An 18,192-nucleotide genomic window follows, 5' to 3' on the forward strand; every position below is an offset into this window, starting at 1 on the left:
CCGGGGCTTTTTGGGGGCCTTAACATGCTCAAAAACTCTTGAAAATTGGCACACACATTGGAATCCGCGGCCATTAGGACGCCGGAGAGGCTGGTACCCGGGCGTGGCAGGGGGGCTCGACAGCGCCCCCTTGAAAAAAGTCTGAAAATTTGGTCCATATATTAAACATGATTGCACGTATTAGTATGAAACTCGGTACACATATAGACCTCATCGGGCCGAACAACTTTCGCGCTCTAAGTTAATCGCCACGCCAACAGGAAGTCAGCTATTAAGGGTTGTTTGAAAAACGCATGCTCTGGAATTTGATATACTCCTCCTAGACGATTAATCCGATCGCCACCAAACTCGGTCAGCATGAAGTCAAGACACTGATGATTAAAAATTGCCAGGGGATTTTTGATATCTCGAACGGTTTGGCCGTGGCGAGGCAACGAATTTATGGCGAGAAAAAGGAAACAGGAAATGTGTTATAACGTCTTAATACATATATTGATCTTTATGAAACTTCACGAGTGTGTTCGTTATAGGAGTCTGATCACATGGATGTGACTATTGTGAGTCAAAGTTATAGCGCCACCAACTGGCAGCAGGAAGTGTATCACTTTTTGAAATGTTTTGAGATCACCCTCTTATTTTTACCTGATTTGCTTCAAACTTCATCAGTGTAATGTCAATACACAGCAGATGTAGACCTATGACAGGATTTTTGATATTTGAAATATTGTTGCCATGGCAACAGGTCAAACTGTAATAATATTCTTGAGTGTTTTTGAGGCTCTTAACATGCTTCAAATTGCATGAAACTCGACACACACATCAATATTGTCAACCAGTAGACATGGACAAAGCCATAGAAATGGGCGTGGTGGAGGGGCTCAGTAGCGCCACCTTTTGACAAAAGTGGGGGTTAGTTTTTCCTACAGTCACCAAACTCGGTACACATATTATTCTCATCAAGCCGGACAATTTTCTAATTTACATTCATTAGCTCCGACCAACAGGAAGTCAGCTATTTTGGTTTGAATGTTAATTTTTTGAAAAAACAGGCTATGAATTTTATACTACTACTCCTACAGGGTTTATCCAATTTACACCAAGCTTTTTTTAACTTGTTGCGAACACATTGAAGTTGTTTAATTGCAAACGGATTTTGGATATCTCAAACGGTTTGGCCGTGGCGAGGCAACGAATTTATGGCGAGAAAAGGGAAACAGGAAATGTGTTATAACTTCTGCATACATTGATTGATGTTTATGAAACTTCAGGAGTGTGTTGGTTGTAGTAGTCTGATCACATGGATGTAACTATTGTGAGTCAAAGTTATAGCGCCACCAAATGGCAGCAAGAAGTGTATCACTTTTAAAATGCTTTGAGATCACCCTCTTATTTTTACCTGATTTGCTTCAAACTTCATCAGTGTAATGTCAATACACAGCAGATGTAGACCTATGACAGGATTTTTGATATTTGAAATATTGTTGCCATGGCAACAGGTCAAACTGTAATAATATTCTTGAGTGTTTTTGAGGCTCTTAACATGCTTCAAATTGCATGAAACTCGACACACACATCAATATTGTCAACCAGTAGACATGGACAAAGCCATAGAAATGGGCGTGGTGGAGGGGCTCAGTAGCGCCACCTTTTGACAAAAGTGGGGGTTAGTTTTTCCTACAGTCACCAAACTCGGTACACATATTATTCTCATCAAGCCGGACAATTTTCTAATTTACATTCATTAGCTCCGACCAACAGGAAGTCAGCTATTTTGGTTTGAATGTTAATTTTTTGAAAAAACAGGCTATGAATTTTATACTACTACTCCTACAGGGTTTATCCAATTTACACCAAGCTTTTTTTAACTTTTTGCTAACACATTGAAGTTGTTTAATTGCAAACGGATTTTGGATATCTCAAACGGTTTGGCCGTGGCGAGGCAACGAATTTATGGCAAGAAAAGGGAAACAAAGTGTTATAACTTCTGCATACATTAATTGATTTTGATGAAACTTTGGCTTAGTCTTCGTTGTACAAGGCTGATCACATGGATTTGAGTATTGTGATTCAAAGTCATAGCGCCACCAACTGGAAGCAGAAAATGTGTCACTTTCAGCATACATTGAGATCACCCTCTTATTTTTACCTGATTTGCTTCAAAATTCATCAGAATAATGTTAAAACTTGGCACATGTAATCCTTTGAAAATGGGCAGGGAGGAGGGGCTCTATAGCGGCACCTTGTAGTGCAGTAAATGTGGAGTGAATTTGACATAGTCCTTTGATGTTTAACCGTTTTAAGTGCCTATTGCCCGCTGTGCACAGTTGCCCTGAAGCCACCGGGGTGGCGGTGCCACCGGGCTTGGGCCCGCCATCGCTGCTCGCAGCTATATTGTTTACTTGTTTTTGTACAGTTTCTAGATGAAGACTGCTCTCTGAGTGTGTTTGTTAGCTCTATCGCCACATGTGCGGCAGATCATATCTGTTACAAATTATAAACTTAGAAATATGGATATTTTTCTTACAAAAACGCATGGATTAAGTTTATGATGGATTTTGGGCTTCTAAATCTCAGTTACCATTCACTCCCATTATAAATCTTGGAAGAGCCAGGATATTTTTGTTTAATCACTATATATTTAATCACGATATATTTTTAGACAAAGGTCTCAGCTAATGAATCATGTTAGGGAACAGGTTTTTATAAAAAATGTTTGGTAACACTTTAGAATAACTCACGCTATGAAGCATTAGTTAAGCAATAGTAAATAGTCAATTATATCATTTATAAAGCATTAATAGACATTAGTAAGCCGTTTATAAATACAGCTGTAAATGCTTTGTTCTTGATTTATAAGCATATCTATAATGAGTTTAATAATTGTATTTTCATACTTTATTAATGATCAATTTATCGTTTCTAAATTATGTATTACATTATTCACAAACCAGTTATTTAGGAGTTGTCAGTAGTTCATAAGATCATTTAGGAAGTGTAAGTAAATGATTAATAAAATATTTAAATGTACATTTATGCATCTTATTATTTAGACATTTAGTATTAGTTACTTAGTGTGTTAATAAATGCTTTATTAACATATTCCTAATGTCAAAACTACCTCAGTATACTTTAAAACATTAGAGTACAGCAGTGTAGAAGATCACTGAACCTTTAAATCTTATTTATAAAAGCTTTACAAAGCATAACTAGTCCTCACTTTAGATGAGCTCACAAAAATAGTTCACTGACCACTTCTAAATGTTTTATAATTACCTGAATTAATCATGAATTACAGTAGGACTATGTGTTAATAAAGCATTTATTAACACACTAAGTAACTATTACTATATGTCTAAATAATAATATGTATAAATGAATGTTAAAATAGTTTATTAATCATTTACTTACACTTCCTAAATGATTTTATGAACCACTGACAACTAACTAACTGACTAAATAACTGGTTTGTAAATAATGTAATACTTAATTTAGAAATGATAAATTGATTATTAATAAAGTATGAAAATACAATCATTAAACACATTAGGCAAGGCAAGGCAAGGCAATTTTATTTGTATAGCACATTAAATTTTGCAGTTCAAATTTCCCCTTTGGAAATTTCCCCCTTTGGAAAGTGTCCTGACTGTAATCCAGAGATATCTTAACCATGCACCACAGCTTAAATTTCCCCATGGTTTGTCAAATTTACCAAATTTTAACCTAATCACTTTCTTCCTAATTCTCCCAGCTCTTTCAACCAGACAGCAATATTTATAATGCATTAAAAGTCAGAATAACAAGATGATACATAAAAGATATAAAATACATTAAAAATGAAATAAAAACAGGAAAAGGAATTAAAAGAATAAAAAGATAATACGTATAAAATAAAGTGCAAACAGTTCGGACATAGCACAGTGCTCAATCAGCAAATGCATAGATAAAAAGATGTGTTTTGAGTCTGGATTTGAATGTGGCTACTGTTGGAGCACACCTGATCTCTTCTGGAAGCTGTTTCCAGCTGCGACTGGCATAACAGCTAAAAGCAGATTCCCCTTGCTTTGAGTGAACCCTGGGTATTTCTAAATGACTTGATCCTGATGATCTGAGTGATCTGTTAGGTTTATATTCTATGAGCATATCTGCAATGTATTGAGGTCCTAGGCCATTGAGTGATTTATAAACAAGTAACAGTACTTTAAAATCAATTCTAAATGCAACTGGAAGCCAGTGCAAGGACCTGAGGACTGGTGTGATGTGTTCATGTTTTCGGGTTCTGCTCAGAATCCTGGCAGCAGCGTTCTGTACGAGCTGCAGCTGTCTTATGGTCTTTTTGGGAAGACCAGTGAGGAGCCTATTACAATAATCCACCCGGCTGGTGATGAAAGCATGAACAAGTTTCTCTAAGTCTTGACTTGAGACATTATAGATACTTGACATTATAGATATGCTTTTAAATCAGGAACAAAGCAATTATAGCTGTATTTCTAAACTGCTTAGTAATGTCTATTAATGCTTTATAAGTGATGAAATAACTATTTACTAATGCTTAACTAATGCTTCATAGCGTGCATTTATTATAAAGTGTTACCAAATGTTTATTTCTAAAAATGTACATTTATTCACTTCATAAGTTCAATTGTGTCAACTCCATCAGATGCATTAAAAAGCTAAATATTTTAATTTGATCCATCCAACAACAGTGTAAAGTCTTCAAAATACATTCTTTAAATTTTTTTCTTGGGTTAGTGTTATTATTAACAATCCAGATCCAAAATTCCTTAATTCTCTACCCTCATTTTTAAATATTAAACATGCATAACTAAATTAGACATGATATTATGTAGTTCAGTTGATGTTTATATATACACCATTCAGCAAAATTTGCTGTATCATTTGCATGTGTTTTTACATGTGATTTTAAGCTTTTAAATCACAGTAAGCAGCGAAAGACAACTCATTTCTTTCATATGTGTTTCTGAGTGCGCATGAGTTTTGAACGTAGTTATATTTGGCGCTTTATTGGCCTTGAACAGTATAATGGTAGTATATTAATAGTATAATAGTATGTTATTTATTTGTTCTCCTGTAAAAAAAAAAAAAATAAATAAATAAATAAATTGTCCTATTGCTTGTACTTAGTTTCTTATTCTTATTTCATCACTAACTGTTTACTTGTCTTCAGTGAGTTTTATTTTGGCTTGTAGTTTGTGACATTTACATTGATGACAAGAACTGTGAAATTTCTAAGTTATTAAAAATGTTGGTTTCATAACATCCTTATTTAAAGCAAAAATAACTATATCGTGATATATAGCTGTAACGCAGCGGGACTGAGGCAGAGATCCATGTGCAGCTTTTATTAAAGTGAGAGTGGTCGTACAGGCAGGGTCAAACAGGAGCAAACAGGAACAGCAAGGGACAGGCAGAATCGTGGTCAAGGAACAAGCAAAGATCAGGACAGGCAGATATCACTCACAGGTCGGTATGCAAAGCAAGGGTCAGGACAGGCAGCAACGGGTCAGTAAACAGGAAACAGGCGGGATCAGAAACAATAAACAGGCAGACAATAAACACAGGGAAATGCTCGGAAATGATACACAGGGTAATCAAGACTTCGCGGTGAGGTGGTGTGTGTGACAGTCCTTTATAGTCCTGGTAATGAGTGGCAGCTGGGTGTGGTGATAGGTGTGGAGTGATTGTGAAGTGAGTGCAGGTGATGAGCAATGGAGGATCATGGGAAATGTAGTCCGGGATGTGACAGGAACAGACGTAATCGTGACAATAGCCTTTCATTATTGTTTATTGTCATTTAAGATTTTGGTCATGTCGCCTACCCAATTAAGGCATCTGTTAAAGAAATGTTATGATAAACTTTATATATTAAAGAGCACATTAAAGAGCGTCAAAACGGTATTTATTGTTTAAATTTTTTATAATAAAATTGACAGAATTTGAATGCTGAGCAAAAATAATTCCTGTATAAAGATAATGTCTGAATTTTATCTATAGTCTTTACAAATTCATGTAATGTTATAGTTCTTAATATTTGCATTACAATTGTGTGGCATATTCCCTCTGACAAATGTGATAGAAGTGGAATAAATGCATATAGACTGATATAAAATACACCAGAGCTGTAGCTTTATTTGAGTCCAAGATAATGGCGATAAGTCTATATTCCCTTCTTTCACTCTTTGCTCCCACATCTCCAGTTTTCTTGTGAATGATGTGATTTTATCTGCCAGCTGGGGAAGGTGGATGTCCTGCATGGATAAAATTTCACTGTGAAACAAAACTTTGGCCTTTCCCATACCTTTCGATAAGTGCTTCCTTCGTCATATAAATCTGATAAAAAAGCATGTAGCACACTGATATATAAGGGAATAAATAAGTGGTTGGGACAGCACAAATATAATAACTGGTGAAATTTTGAGAAGGAACCAGTGTTTTATAAGGGAAGTTCAAAACATTGAACGTGATGTGCTTTGTTTCATTTTGAGTTGTTATTTTTCTTTCCATTTTTTTCTCAATTTACTGTTCTCAAAGGGTCAAATCATTCAAAATTTGATACTGCTATTTTTGTTTAGTGTTGTGTTTTATTATATTATATATATTTTGTTTCTATCACATACATATTTATATATAAATTCACTCTGTACCATCACTTTATTGCTGTTTGACCATAGTAATTCAGAAAATACCTGTAAAATAAGTGTTTTCCTGTCAATTTCTGTAAAATTGTTTTAGCACTTTATTTGAATTAGGATATTTTACTTTAAATTCACAGTTTTCAGACATTTGACTTTTTTTTTTTTTTTTTACAGTGTTGAGGTCACATGTTGCTGCCATGAACACGACAATCAACCGGACAAATAATACAAAGCTAAAAATTGCATTTGATTCATATTTAGATATTCTTTACACCTTAAATTATTAACTGCTATGAATGATGTAAAGATCATCAATGACTTCCATTAAAAGCTTGAATCAAGTGCTTGAGCTCCTCAATTACAAGCTGTTTACATGCTCTAATATTCGTCAATCATAATGAATGACCTCAGATTGTTTATGAAATCAAATCAAAATGTATTTATAAAGCATCTTAAAAAAACAGTGTACCAAAGTGCTGTACAATTTCAAAGGGATTAGATGAAACAATAAAATATAAGGAAAGGAATATAAAAGACAACAAGAAAGAGATAATACCATATAAACAAGAGAAAGATAATAATAATAATAATAATAATAATATAAACTTCTAATCCAAACCTAATGGTCCTTACAAAGTAGCAAAGGCCTCATCAAACAAATACATCTTAAGACAAGTTTTAAACAGGTTTACAGAGGTAGACGATCTGATAGACATTGGTAAACCATGTATTCAGATTGGATGACTGTGGAGCTAGATTCATTACTATATTATTTGCACAGCTACTAGGGCCAAATAAAATCAATTCTGTCTTTTTCTCATTTAACTGGAGAAAGTTTTTCTTCATCCAGCATTTTACATCTTAACAGTGATTTAACGGATGTATCATCCCCAGGCTTTATGGGCAGATACATCTGAGTGTCATCAGCATAAAAGTGATAAGAAATGCTATATTTCTTAAAAATAGAACCGAGAGGAAGCATATACAGTACAATGAAAATAACAATGGTCCCAAAATGGAACCTTGAGGGACCCCACATGTTGATTTCCAATAGCTTTCCAAAAATTTTCAATTTTAACAGAAAAGGTTCTATTTGGAAGATAAGAGGCAAACCAGCTTAGAGCAGTTCTTCTTAAACATCCAACTAAAATGAAATGATCAATAGTATTGTTATGTTACACAGGAGGTTGGAGACACAGGTAAAGTTTACGATGTTTATTGAGACAACCAGAGCAGTGAACAGGTGAGTATTTCAGAGTATATATCAAGACAGTGATACTTGACTTGATCTTCACACCAGATTCAACAATGACCAGGAGACTTGGAACAGAGACACTCACGGAAGACTGGAGAACACAGAGGATCTAGGAGATACACTGCTGGAGACAGGTAAGGAGTCCATAAGATAAGCATTCAGATTAGTATGCACTAACGAGACCAAACGATGACTGAGTGACTGTGAATGTCTTTTATGGTGCTGTTGATTGGACTGGTGATGAGTGTCAGGTGCGTGTGATCAGTACTCCGGTGAGGGAGTGCGACGTGATTGGCTGGGTGCAGAGCCTGGTGTGTCTGTGACAAGTATCAAATGCTGAGCTAACAAAGAGAAATAGAAATTTTTGTAAAGGTCATTAGTTACCCTAAGAAGAGCTGACTCTGATCAATTTCAATCTGGTTTTAGATCAGGTCATAGCACAAAAACATAATAGTTAGTTAAAAATGAAGTAAGCTGACTAGTATTTTAGACAAAAATGATTAGATATTGGCTGAAAATGATTTGGATCTGTAGGACCTAAGCCAGGTTTTTTTAAGAAAAGGCTGGACGACCACATGCGTAAGACTTGAAGGAACACAACCACTAGTCAGACTGCAATTTTTGATAGAGGGAGCACTTGGTCCAATAGTATCTATGAGCTTGACGAACAGCTTAGGGGGAAGCACATTATTTGATGAGGAATTATGTTTTAAATGTGTAACAACATCCTTGATAAATGAAAGAGAAACTGGCTCAAAGTGAGATAAATTATGAAACATAGGAATTAATATGGAAGTTATATCAGATTGAAATTATGTAATCAACAGTACTCAAAAAAAAAAAAAAAAAAAATATAAAAACTTTAAAAATATTCCACAAGTATTTTCTGATGGATTAGGGTCAGCTGTGCATTCTAGTTTAATAATAGTATTTATAGTTTTAAAAAGTACCTGTGGATCATGAGCATTTTGTGCAATTATCCTAGAAAAATATTATGCTCTCTATGTTTCTGCCATTTCCATTCTGCTTTCCTGCACTCCCGTCTAAGCAATCGAGTATTTTCATTTAGCCATGGCTGGGTTTTAGTCTTTTGTCTTCTTAATTTGTATGGAGCAACATGGTCAAGGATATCAGAAGAAGCATTACTGAACAGATTAATCAATTCTTCTGGACCCATTAAAACATATGGTGATTCAATAGTATCAATTAATGAATGAGCATAAAATGCTGATGAAAAGTTACCGAGTGTATTAGATTGTTATTCGCATGAGAGTAATAAGCAACAGGTTGTTTTTGGGGGACCACACAGAAGGGTAATATTAAAGACAATAGATTTATGGTCCGTTTATATATCTGTATATTACACACAGGAATACCCAAACAAAGGACCAAGTCAAGAGTCTGACCATGCTGATGAGTAGGCCCAGTTGCACACTGTGAAAAGTTAAACAAATCAATAATGTTTAAAAAATTTGTGACTAAAGGCTTCGATGGACAACAAACATGAATGTTAAAATCACTAAGGAGTACAATGTTGTCTAAAAATGTTACAATCACAGATAAAAAGTTCCTGTATAAAGTCTGTATTAGGATGTCTATATACAAGAACACTGTTACGGGTGGTGTATGCAGGAGAGATGAGGCGAGTACGGAGATCCACAAACGATAGGCTTTAATAAGAACTCAGGAGAATAATACAACATAACACCATTACCACAATAACATTAACAGAGAACGGACAGGGAGTGAAGGGAGTGAGTCCAATATAAAGGGTGTGCTGATGATCAGGAACAGGTGCAGGCAATCCATGATGAAGAGGAGAAGATGGGAAATGGAGTCCGGGAGATAACTCCAATACGGTCTTCTCTGGTGTTAGTGTATCCAGTGTGTCACAGGTTATTGAACTGTATTCGCGATCTAGCCAAGACAATTCATGACATCAGCATATGTGAAGTTGTGCAGACATACTGTAGATAGGAAATCTTTGACATCCTCCAACCCAACATCCTCCAAGTGGGATTGCTGGTTATTATTGCCAAAACCCAGACCACTTCTTGCTCAGACCCACAGACCAGCTGGTTTTCCACGCTTCCTGCTGCTATGGTGCTTCTTTTTATGCCGCTCAACTAAGCACACATACAGTGGGTACGGAAAGTATTCAGACCCCCTTAAATTTGTCACTCTTTGTTATATTGCAGCCATTTGCTAAAATCATTTAAGTTCATTTTTTTCCTCATTAATGTACACACAGCACCCCATATTGACAGAAAAACACAGAATTGTTGACATTTTTGCAGATTTATTAAAAAACAAAAGCTGAAATATCACATGGTCCTAAGTATTCAGACCCTTTGCTCGGTATTTAGCAGAAGCACCTTTTGATATAATACAGCCATGAGTCTTTTTGGGAAAGATGTTTTTCACACCTGGATTTGGGGATCCTCTGCCAATCCTCCTTGCAGATCCTCTCCAGTTCTGTCAGGTTGGATGGTAAACGTTGCTGGACAGCCATTTTTAGGTCTCTCCAGAGATGCTCAATTGGGTTTAAGTCAGGGCTCTGGCTGGGCCATTCAAGAACAGTCACAGAGTTGTTGTGAAGCCACTCCTTCGTTATTTTAGCTGTGTGCTTAGGGTCATTGTCTTGTTGGAAGGTAAACCTTCGGCCCAGTCTGAGGTCCTGAGCACTCTGGAGAAGGTTTTCACCCAGGATATCCCTGTACTTGGCCGCATTCATCTTTCCCTCGATTGCAACCAGTCGTCCTGTCCCTGCCGCTGAAAAACACCCCCACAGCATGATGCTGCCACCACCATGCTTCACTGTTGGGACTGTATTGGACAGGTGATGAGCAGTGCCTGGATTTCTCCACACATACCACTTAGAATTAAGGCCAAAAAGTTCTATCTTGGTCTCATCAGACCAGAGAATCTTATTTCTCACCATCTTGGCAAACTCCATGCGGGCTTTCATGTGTCTTGCACTGAGGAGAGGCTTCCGTCGGGCCACTCTGCCATAAAGCCCCGACTGGTGGAGGGCTGCAGTGATGGTTGACTTTCTACAACTTTCTCCCATCTCCCGACTGCATCTCTGGAGCTCAGCCACAGTGATCTTTGGGTTCTTCTTTACTTCTCTCACCAAGGCTCTTCTCCCCCGATAGCTCAGTTTGGCCGGACGGCCAGCTCTAGGAAGGGTTCTGGTCGTCCCAAACATCTTCCATTTAAGGATTATGGAGGCCACTGTGCTCTTAGGAACATTAAGTGCAGCAGAAATTTTTTTTTGTAACCATGGCCACATTTGTGCCTTGCCACCATTCTGTCTCTGAGCTCTTCAGGCAGTTCCTTTGACCTCATGATTCTCATTTGCTCTGACATGCACTGTGAGCTGTAAGAACTTATATAGACAGGCTTTCCTAATCAAGTCCAATCAGTATAATCAAACACAGCTGGACTCAAATGAAGGTGTAGAACCATCTCAAGGATGATCAGAAGAAATGGACAGCACCTGAGTTAAATATATGAGTGTCACAGCAAAGGGTCTGAATACTTAGGACCATGTGATATTTCAGTTTTTCTTTTTTAATAAATCTGCAAAAATGTCAACAATTCTGTGTTTTTCTGTCAATATGAGGTGTTGTGTGTACATTGAGGAAAAAAAATGAAATTAAATGATTTTAGCAAATGGCTGCAATATAACGTGGATTGGAATACCATTCTCCTCCAGAGTCCAAATACTTAGTTTCATGACCAGTGTCCGAATACTGAGTAAAGTAGAACAATTATATACTATACAAGAACAGAACTGTTCTGGCCTTGATGAAATGTCAAAAAAATAAAGCTGAAATATATATGCCAGAAGAACTTTGAGCAAATATTTTGTAAATGACCTTTTTCACTTTCTGGGTTACCTTGACAGTAAATGTTCTTGAGCAATAACTGCTGGTTTACTGGAAAAAGGATGCGAGACAACAGACCTCATTTTGAACTCAAGACCTCTTTTGAACTCAAACTCTTTTTGAACTAGTGATTGCTGACAGGCAAAACATGTTTACAAAATGGTCTTTTAGCAGTGGCCTCAGTGAGAACATATTCAAGCATTAAATCTACACTATTTTTTGCCATTTGACTATGTGAAGTTGCTGCAGAATGAAAAACTTATTAAACAAACATTGAGCCCTGAAAAAGAGACTCTGGTCATATAATTTAGACCTTTTTATTCAGTGGGTTCACTATAATCCTGGTGTTTGTTCCCGGGTCTAATAACAATGCAGCAGAACACATCTCACAGTGCTTTAACAAAGTCTCAGTACCTTCTGTGTTAATTTGGGCTGATTTTAACACTCTTTTTCTTGCTGGCCATCTCTTGTTCTTGTTTCTCTTTTCTGTGATTCTGCTTGTTAACAGCAGGTGTTCATCACTAATGCTTTAACTTCAACACTGCTCCAGTCTTTAATATGCTGTAGTGTGGATTATATACTGTGTAATTAAAATGAATTTACAGCATAACTTTCGGTTATTATATTATTTACCTATAAAATCTGCATGTGTAAGTACTATTATGATAGACAACAGTCTTAGTTTTGGGAACAATTTAGTGAGAACATACACTGCATACATTTTTGTAATATTGTACAAATACATAAATGCTTTTTTTAAAATTATGGGGTACATATCAGTGCATTTATTTATTGCAGCTATTTTAGTTTGGGCTTTCATGTTTCAAAGCAATTAAAACTACTGAAACTTGTTTTGTTTTTTTAAATACTAGGGAAATATACTCTTGTTCCATGTAGTTACAGGGTAAGTGTGAAGATTTAGGTACACTATAATAACCGAAAGTTACGCTGTAAATTCATTTTAATTATGCAGTACTTTCTGGGATGTAATGTAAAGCATTACAAAAAAAAAAAACCTTTACATAGATATGTATACAATGAATAAGGAATTTGTATGATGTGTTGTAATATTTGCCAAGAAGTATTGTGTTAGGCTGGTGAGCGTTAAGCAGAATATGAGGTCAAAAAGATGAGGTTAAGACTGCTCTACATATCACTCTACAGACAACTTGTGCTCAAAGTAGAGAAGAAAACATGTATTACAGTAACATTGGAACTATAATGCAGGAAGTATGTTGCTGTGGGTGAGAAGTGATACAGAGAAGACAAGAGGAACTTGCCAAATATGGAGGTGTATTTGTGCTTTAAAAGGCAGCTCTGCACACCAAGTAAGTCACTGATTCCAACAGAAAGCTGCTTCAGAAACACTTGCTTTCTCCAGCCTCTCTCTCCTCGAATCTTCATTTAAAATGAGCAAGATCATTGTTTTTAGCAAAGAGGCCTTCGAGGGCAGAACAGCTGAATTCAAGAACAATGTCCACAACTTAGAAGAAAAGGGCTTCAACGATGTCATCTACTCCATAAAAGTCATTGGCGCACCATGGGTGGCGTATTATGACAAGAATTTTGCTGGAAAGCAGCGAGTGTTTGAGGAAGGAGAATATGCTACCCTTGACGACAAAGGCAAGTTTTCTTCCCTCAAGATGGTCACAGATGACCTGGACAACCCTGAAATCCAGCTGTTCGAGCACAGCAACTATCAAGGAAGAAAAGTGACCCTACGCGAAGAAACCAATCTTCACGACATTGCTTTCAGTGACATTGTTTCTTCCCACAAAGTGAAAGGTGGTGTCTGGGTGCTATACCAGCACGTCAATCGTCAGGGTTCCCAGCTTGTTTCTTTCCCTGGCGATCAAGTTCCCAACTATGTGCGGCTCGGCTTCAATGATGTGGCCAGCCATGTGCGCCCCTTGCTGCCGAAGCCATAGACAGCATCATTCAACGTATGCTTTCTGCAGCTGAATATGAACTGAAATCCTTTTGGAAAGAACGAGGCAGGTGGCGGGGAATGACTGATCTTGACCAGAAACTTGATTTGACTCTTGATGTGACAGCAAATAGTCTGAAAATCAGACTCAACCTTATCATTTGAGTATATCTGTGTAAAGACATACTGTACATGGCAAATGTTATATAACAAGGGTTTTATTAGAAAGAGTTTTTAGTTTGTCATCTGTAGTGATCAGTATCAGTAAACATATGCAATAAAATACAGTTTTGGAATTGTTACAGATCTACTACATATCCAAATGTATTTGAATGTATTTCCCCTGTTTGATGAGAGTGAAATATTGAAAAGGATTTTGGATTTATAATATGCTGAGAAAGAGACAATGAATGCTGTTTTACTCTGTCAACTCAGAAATAAAGACTCTTAAATATTAAAATGTTCCTTGTTTATTTAATTCTCTTTTTTTTACATTTACATCAGATGCTTTTATCCAGGGTGACTTACAATTGACAAAATACAAGCGATTCATCTTAAGAGGCAATAAACAGGAGAAGTGCCATTAATACAAAGTTTCTGCCATAGTTTAAGCTGGAATAGGGAGGGATTAAGGAATAATCTTGTATAAGCTTGTATATTTCTGAATACAGCATTTATATGTGGCCGTGTAACTGTGTTCACTACTAAAAAAAACCTCAAACAGCCAGACATCTCAAAAAGGGATTCATTTCACACTGCGTCTTGAGGAGGACACAGCGTTAATATCAGAGGTGTCCGATTATGGGTAGGTGTATAAATAAATTTATACAGTGGGGGAAAAGAAAAAGAACAAAAGATAACACATTCCAACAAAGAGTTCTCCATACTTGTATAGTGTGAATTACGATATTACACAAATGTTGAAAGTAACAAACAAAAATAAAGAATAATAGCCTTTTAATTTTATATCTTCCATTCAGGAAATTCTCACATAGAAATAACTCAATTCAGATCAATTTGCAACAATTGTCCTTTGCAATTTTGTAAAAAGAGTTGGAACATTCCCAATAATAGAACAAACTGCACAAAACTCTTTGTGTGAGTACTTTTACCCCAAATAAACTTTGACCTGTGGAGGGCAGTAATACACTCAGCAGTGTCTACACTGCCGGAATTCTAATAGAGAAGAAGAAGAGAGCTAGTTCAAGATGAACATTTCTGGTTTAAATGTATAAAATTTTAATTTTCTTTTTAGAAAACAAGCAATGGTTTCTCTACATAAGACCATTATTTCTCATCGTGTAGAATAATTAGAAGCTGCAGTGAAACTAATTTTGACCTTCAAATGTTTGGTGCCCATTGAAGTCCACTATAAGGAGAAAAATCCTGAAATTTTTTCATCAAAAACTTTAATTTCTTTTCGACTGATGAAAGAAAGACATGGACATCTTGGATGACATGGGGGTGAATAAATTATCAGGAAAAGTTTATTTAAAAGTGAACTAATCCTTTAAAAGAGAAGTCATTTTCAATGCAGTGAGATGCAAAATGGCACCAGTCGCTGTTTGATGACAGTCATCAGAAAATATCGGACCTTGAAAAGGTTCCAGCTGATTTAAGTCAATATAAAATTGTATGCATGCTGATTGCAATACATTAAAATACGGGACAAACTGTACGCATTGATATCTATCTTTATCGCTCTCTCTCATACAACTCATTACGAGAAACTTACATTCGCATTCTATAAAAATATTGATAAAAACACAGTTCTAGTTTTAAAGGCAATATATTTGTTTATGTTTCAACAGGCTGGCAGTGGCAATCCTAAAGACCTGTGCAGTTACACCACAGTATAATAGCTTGCTATATATACCTTTGTGGATGCGTTCTTAGATGTCTAATAAAGTTTGATGTTGTTGTTCCAGTAACTTTAATGGTTTTCCCACATTCTTTGCATCTGGTCGATCTTCCCGAAAATCCTGCTTCTGACACATTAATGAAACCAAACATGAGAACATATGGTACTGAGGCTCCCGCCATGTTTCTTGGGACTCTTTTAGGATTTTACGTTTACACGCAATACGCGGTCCAATGTACGCCATCAAATTCTATGATAAAGGTCCTATTTACCGCTATACACGTGACAGAAAAATAACATCCACATTCTTTCTTTATGATATCACTAGTTAAGAGTGAAAGACTTGAGTTGTTTTTAAAAATTCACGAGTCCTTTTTATCTTTTGAAAGCAAAATAATAGACAAATAATTTTTTTCTGTGTTTTCTGACATCTAGTGGAATCAAATGGAACTTAGAATAGGTAGCTGTGTCACACAAGGTTATACACTTCCAAAGACAGGATTTAAAGAAAAAAATACAAAAGCGCCTATTTTTGTGTTTATTTTGATATTTTGAACACATATTTTTTGTTACACTTTAGTTTGTTTTTTAAAGGTTTAATTTTGAAATGACACCAATATTTTTATTATGTGGGTAAGTATGGAGTTTCTTTTGTCTTTTTTATTCAAACAAACATATTGTGTTTGAGAATAAAACTAATCATTTTGTAATTAAAAAATATATATATATTGCAAAAAAAGTCTTCTTAAGGCTCAAAAATAAAGAAGTTGATAACAGAATTATTTGCAGTGCGTGTAAATCTTTGAAAACCTTTATTTTTCCTTGTGCACTTCGAGAACTTTTCATCCCAAACCCACACATTTTGCTCTCTTTTCTGCTGTCTTTTTTGCGGGTCAAAATATTTTGCTTGCGAGGTGAATAGGTTTGCAAGCTGAAAAGTTTTGCAAGTTGAAAAGTTTTGCAAATTGAAAAGTTTTGTTTGCACGTGAAGCTGTAGCTCAGTGGGCGGTCTCTACCAACCAGGATGAAAGGCATTTTTCTATTGGTCACCCTCGATTGAAGTGACAAGTTGGCCACGCCCACTACGGTTTCCCGCCGCTGCTGCTGCCACCGAGAAGATAAGAGAAGCGAGAATGGCGAGCAACAGGTCGTTTACTGGGTAAGATAACTAATTTAATATCATAAACGCAGTGACAAGTGAACTGAATGATTCTCTCTTCTTATGCTGTCCCATTTAAATACTTAACGTTGGCTAGACCAGTCTGTAGTTAGTGTTACCGTTGACTAGATTTTATTAACGTTAGCCAACACTAGCAGCCAGAGCCACCATTAGTAACGTTTGCCGTGTGGTCGATGTCCATGATGTGTGTTGCTAGCTGAGCTGACATAATCACATTTGGATTTTCTCAGCGTAAAGGTTGAGAGGCACTATTTTTGATGTTCGTAGAGTTGGGCCTAGGTTCTGGGGTAAAAATATCCGCTTGTTAACGCTTGACGTAAGGAACGCCGTTTCTGGGTCCAAGCCCCGGCTAGTTTGATTTGAGAATGCCATCTCCGCGGCCGTTTATGAGCGCTATTTATTCATAATAAACATTTATCATTTTAAAGTTACACGTTTAAAATACTTAACTTAGTCTATACAACAGTCTCCATGGTCACAGCGTCACAGACATTAATATTTTAACGATTTATAAAAGATTAATCACTGTCTGGCCATCTGGGATTTTGGTATGGAGATAAAGGTTATGATTATATATTTTTTTGTAGTATTACACCACATTATGTCTGTATATTAGCACCGTTTGTTGTTTTCTTACGTCACGAGTTAACAAGCGGATATTTTACCCCAGAACCTAGGCCCAACTCTACGAACATCGAAAATAGTGCCTCTCAACCTTTACGCTGAGAAAATCCAAATGGATGCGTCCCAAACCGCCTACTCAATGACTAGGTACTTAATTTCAATAAGTACTTACATAACGAGCGCTAAAAGAGTAGGTACTTAGCAGCCAAATCTCGTTGAGTATGAATGAGATCCGAGAATAATCCGCCATGTTGACGTTATCATGTGACCTACGATGTTATCGCAAGCGCAACAACTGAAAAGATGAATGACAGGTTTAATTCATCTATCTGTAAATATCTTGATATTGATCAAACTTGCTTATTTTGTGGTCTTGTTGAAGAAACAGCTGCCAGTCATTTTGTAATTGTAGTACAATAAATATATATTCGGGTTAATTTAAAGTTCTTATATTTTAACTACTGTGATTTATTTTTTGTTACAAAAACCCAAATTCGCGTGAATATATTGGTAATGTCTTCATGTTATATGCAAAAATGTCCATCCACAAGCAAAGGTGGCATAAATCTCATTTGTTTTCCTCTTTTTCTTGTTGAATTAGCTCTAGTTTCATCCCTCAGGCTTATAAATTAAAAATAAATAACTTTTATGCATTATGATGTATTCAGAATATTTAATCTTGTCATCATGCTTTATGTCTGTGTATATAATCTCAAACTGTATATGTATATACAGTTTGAGATTATATACAAAATGTATACAAACCCATATTTGGTTTTTTTTGTCATTATTATTGTTCATT

At 36.1% G+C, this 18,192-nt stretch overlaps 1 protein-coding gene across 1 annotated transcript; it reads left to right on the forward strand.

Moving 5' to 3' along the window:
* Nucleotides 1-13,207: 13,207 nt before the first annotated feature.
* Nucleotides 13,208-13,726, forward strand: LOC137025133 (epidermal differentiation-specific protein-like). Its single transcript, XM_067393165.1, has one exon. The coding sequence runs from the start codon at nt 13,208-13,210 to the stop codon at nt 13,724-13,726; it is 519 nt and encodes a 172-aa protein (XP_067249266.1).
* Nucleotides 13,727-18,192: the final 4,466 nt, after the last annotated feature.

Source organism: Chanodichthys erythropterus, chromosome 8 (assembly GCF_024489055.1).
Source record: "Chanodichthys erythropterus isolate Z2021 chromosome 8, ASM2448905v1, whole genome shotgun sequence".
NCBI classification, from domain to species: domain Eukaryota; kingdom Metazoa; phylum Chordata; class Actinopteri; order Cypriniformes; family Xenocyprididae; genus Chanodichthys; species Chanodichthys erythropterus.

Excerpts from the sequence above, each read along its gene's own strand:
- LOC137025133 (XM_067393165.1), top strand. The coding sequence starts at position 13,208 with ATGAGCAAGATCATTGTTTTTAGCAAAGAGGCCTTCGAGGGCAGAACA.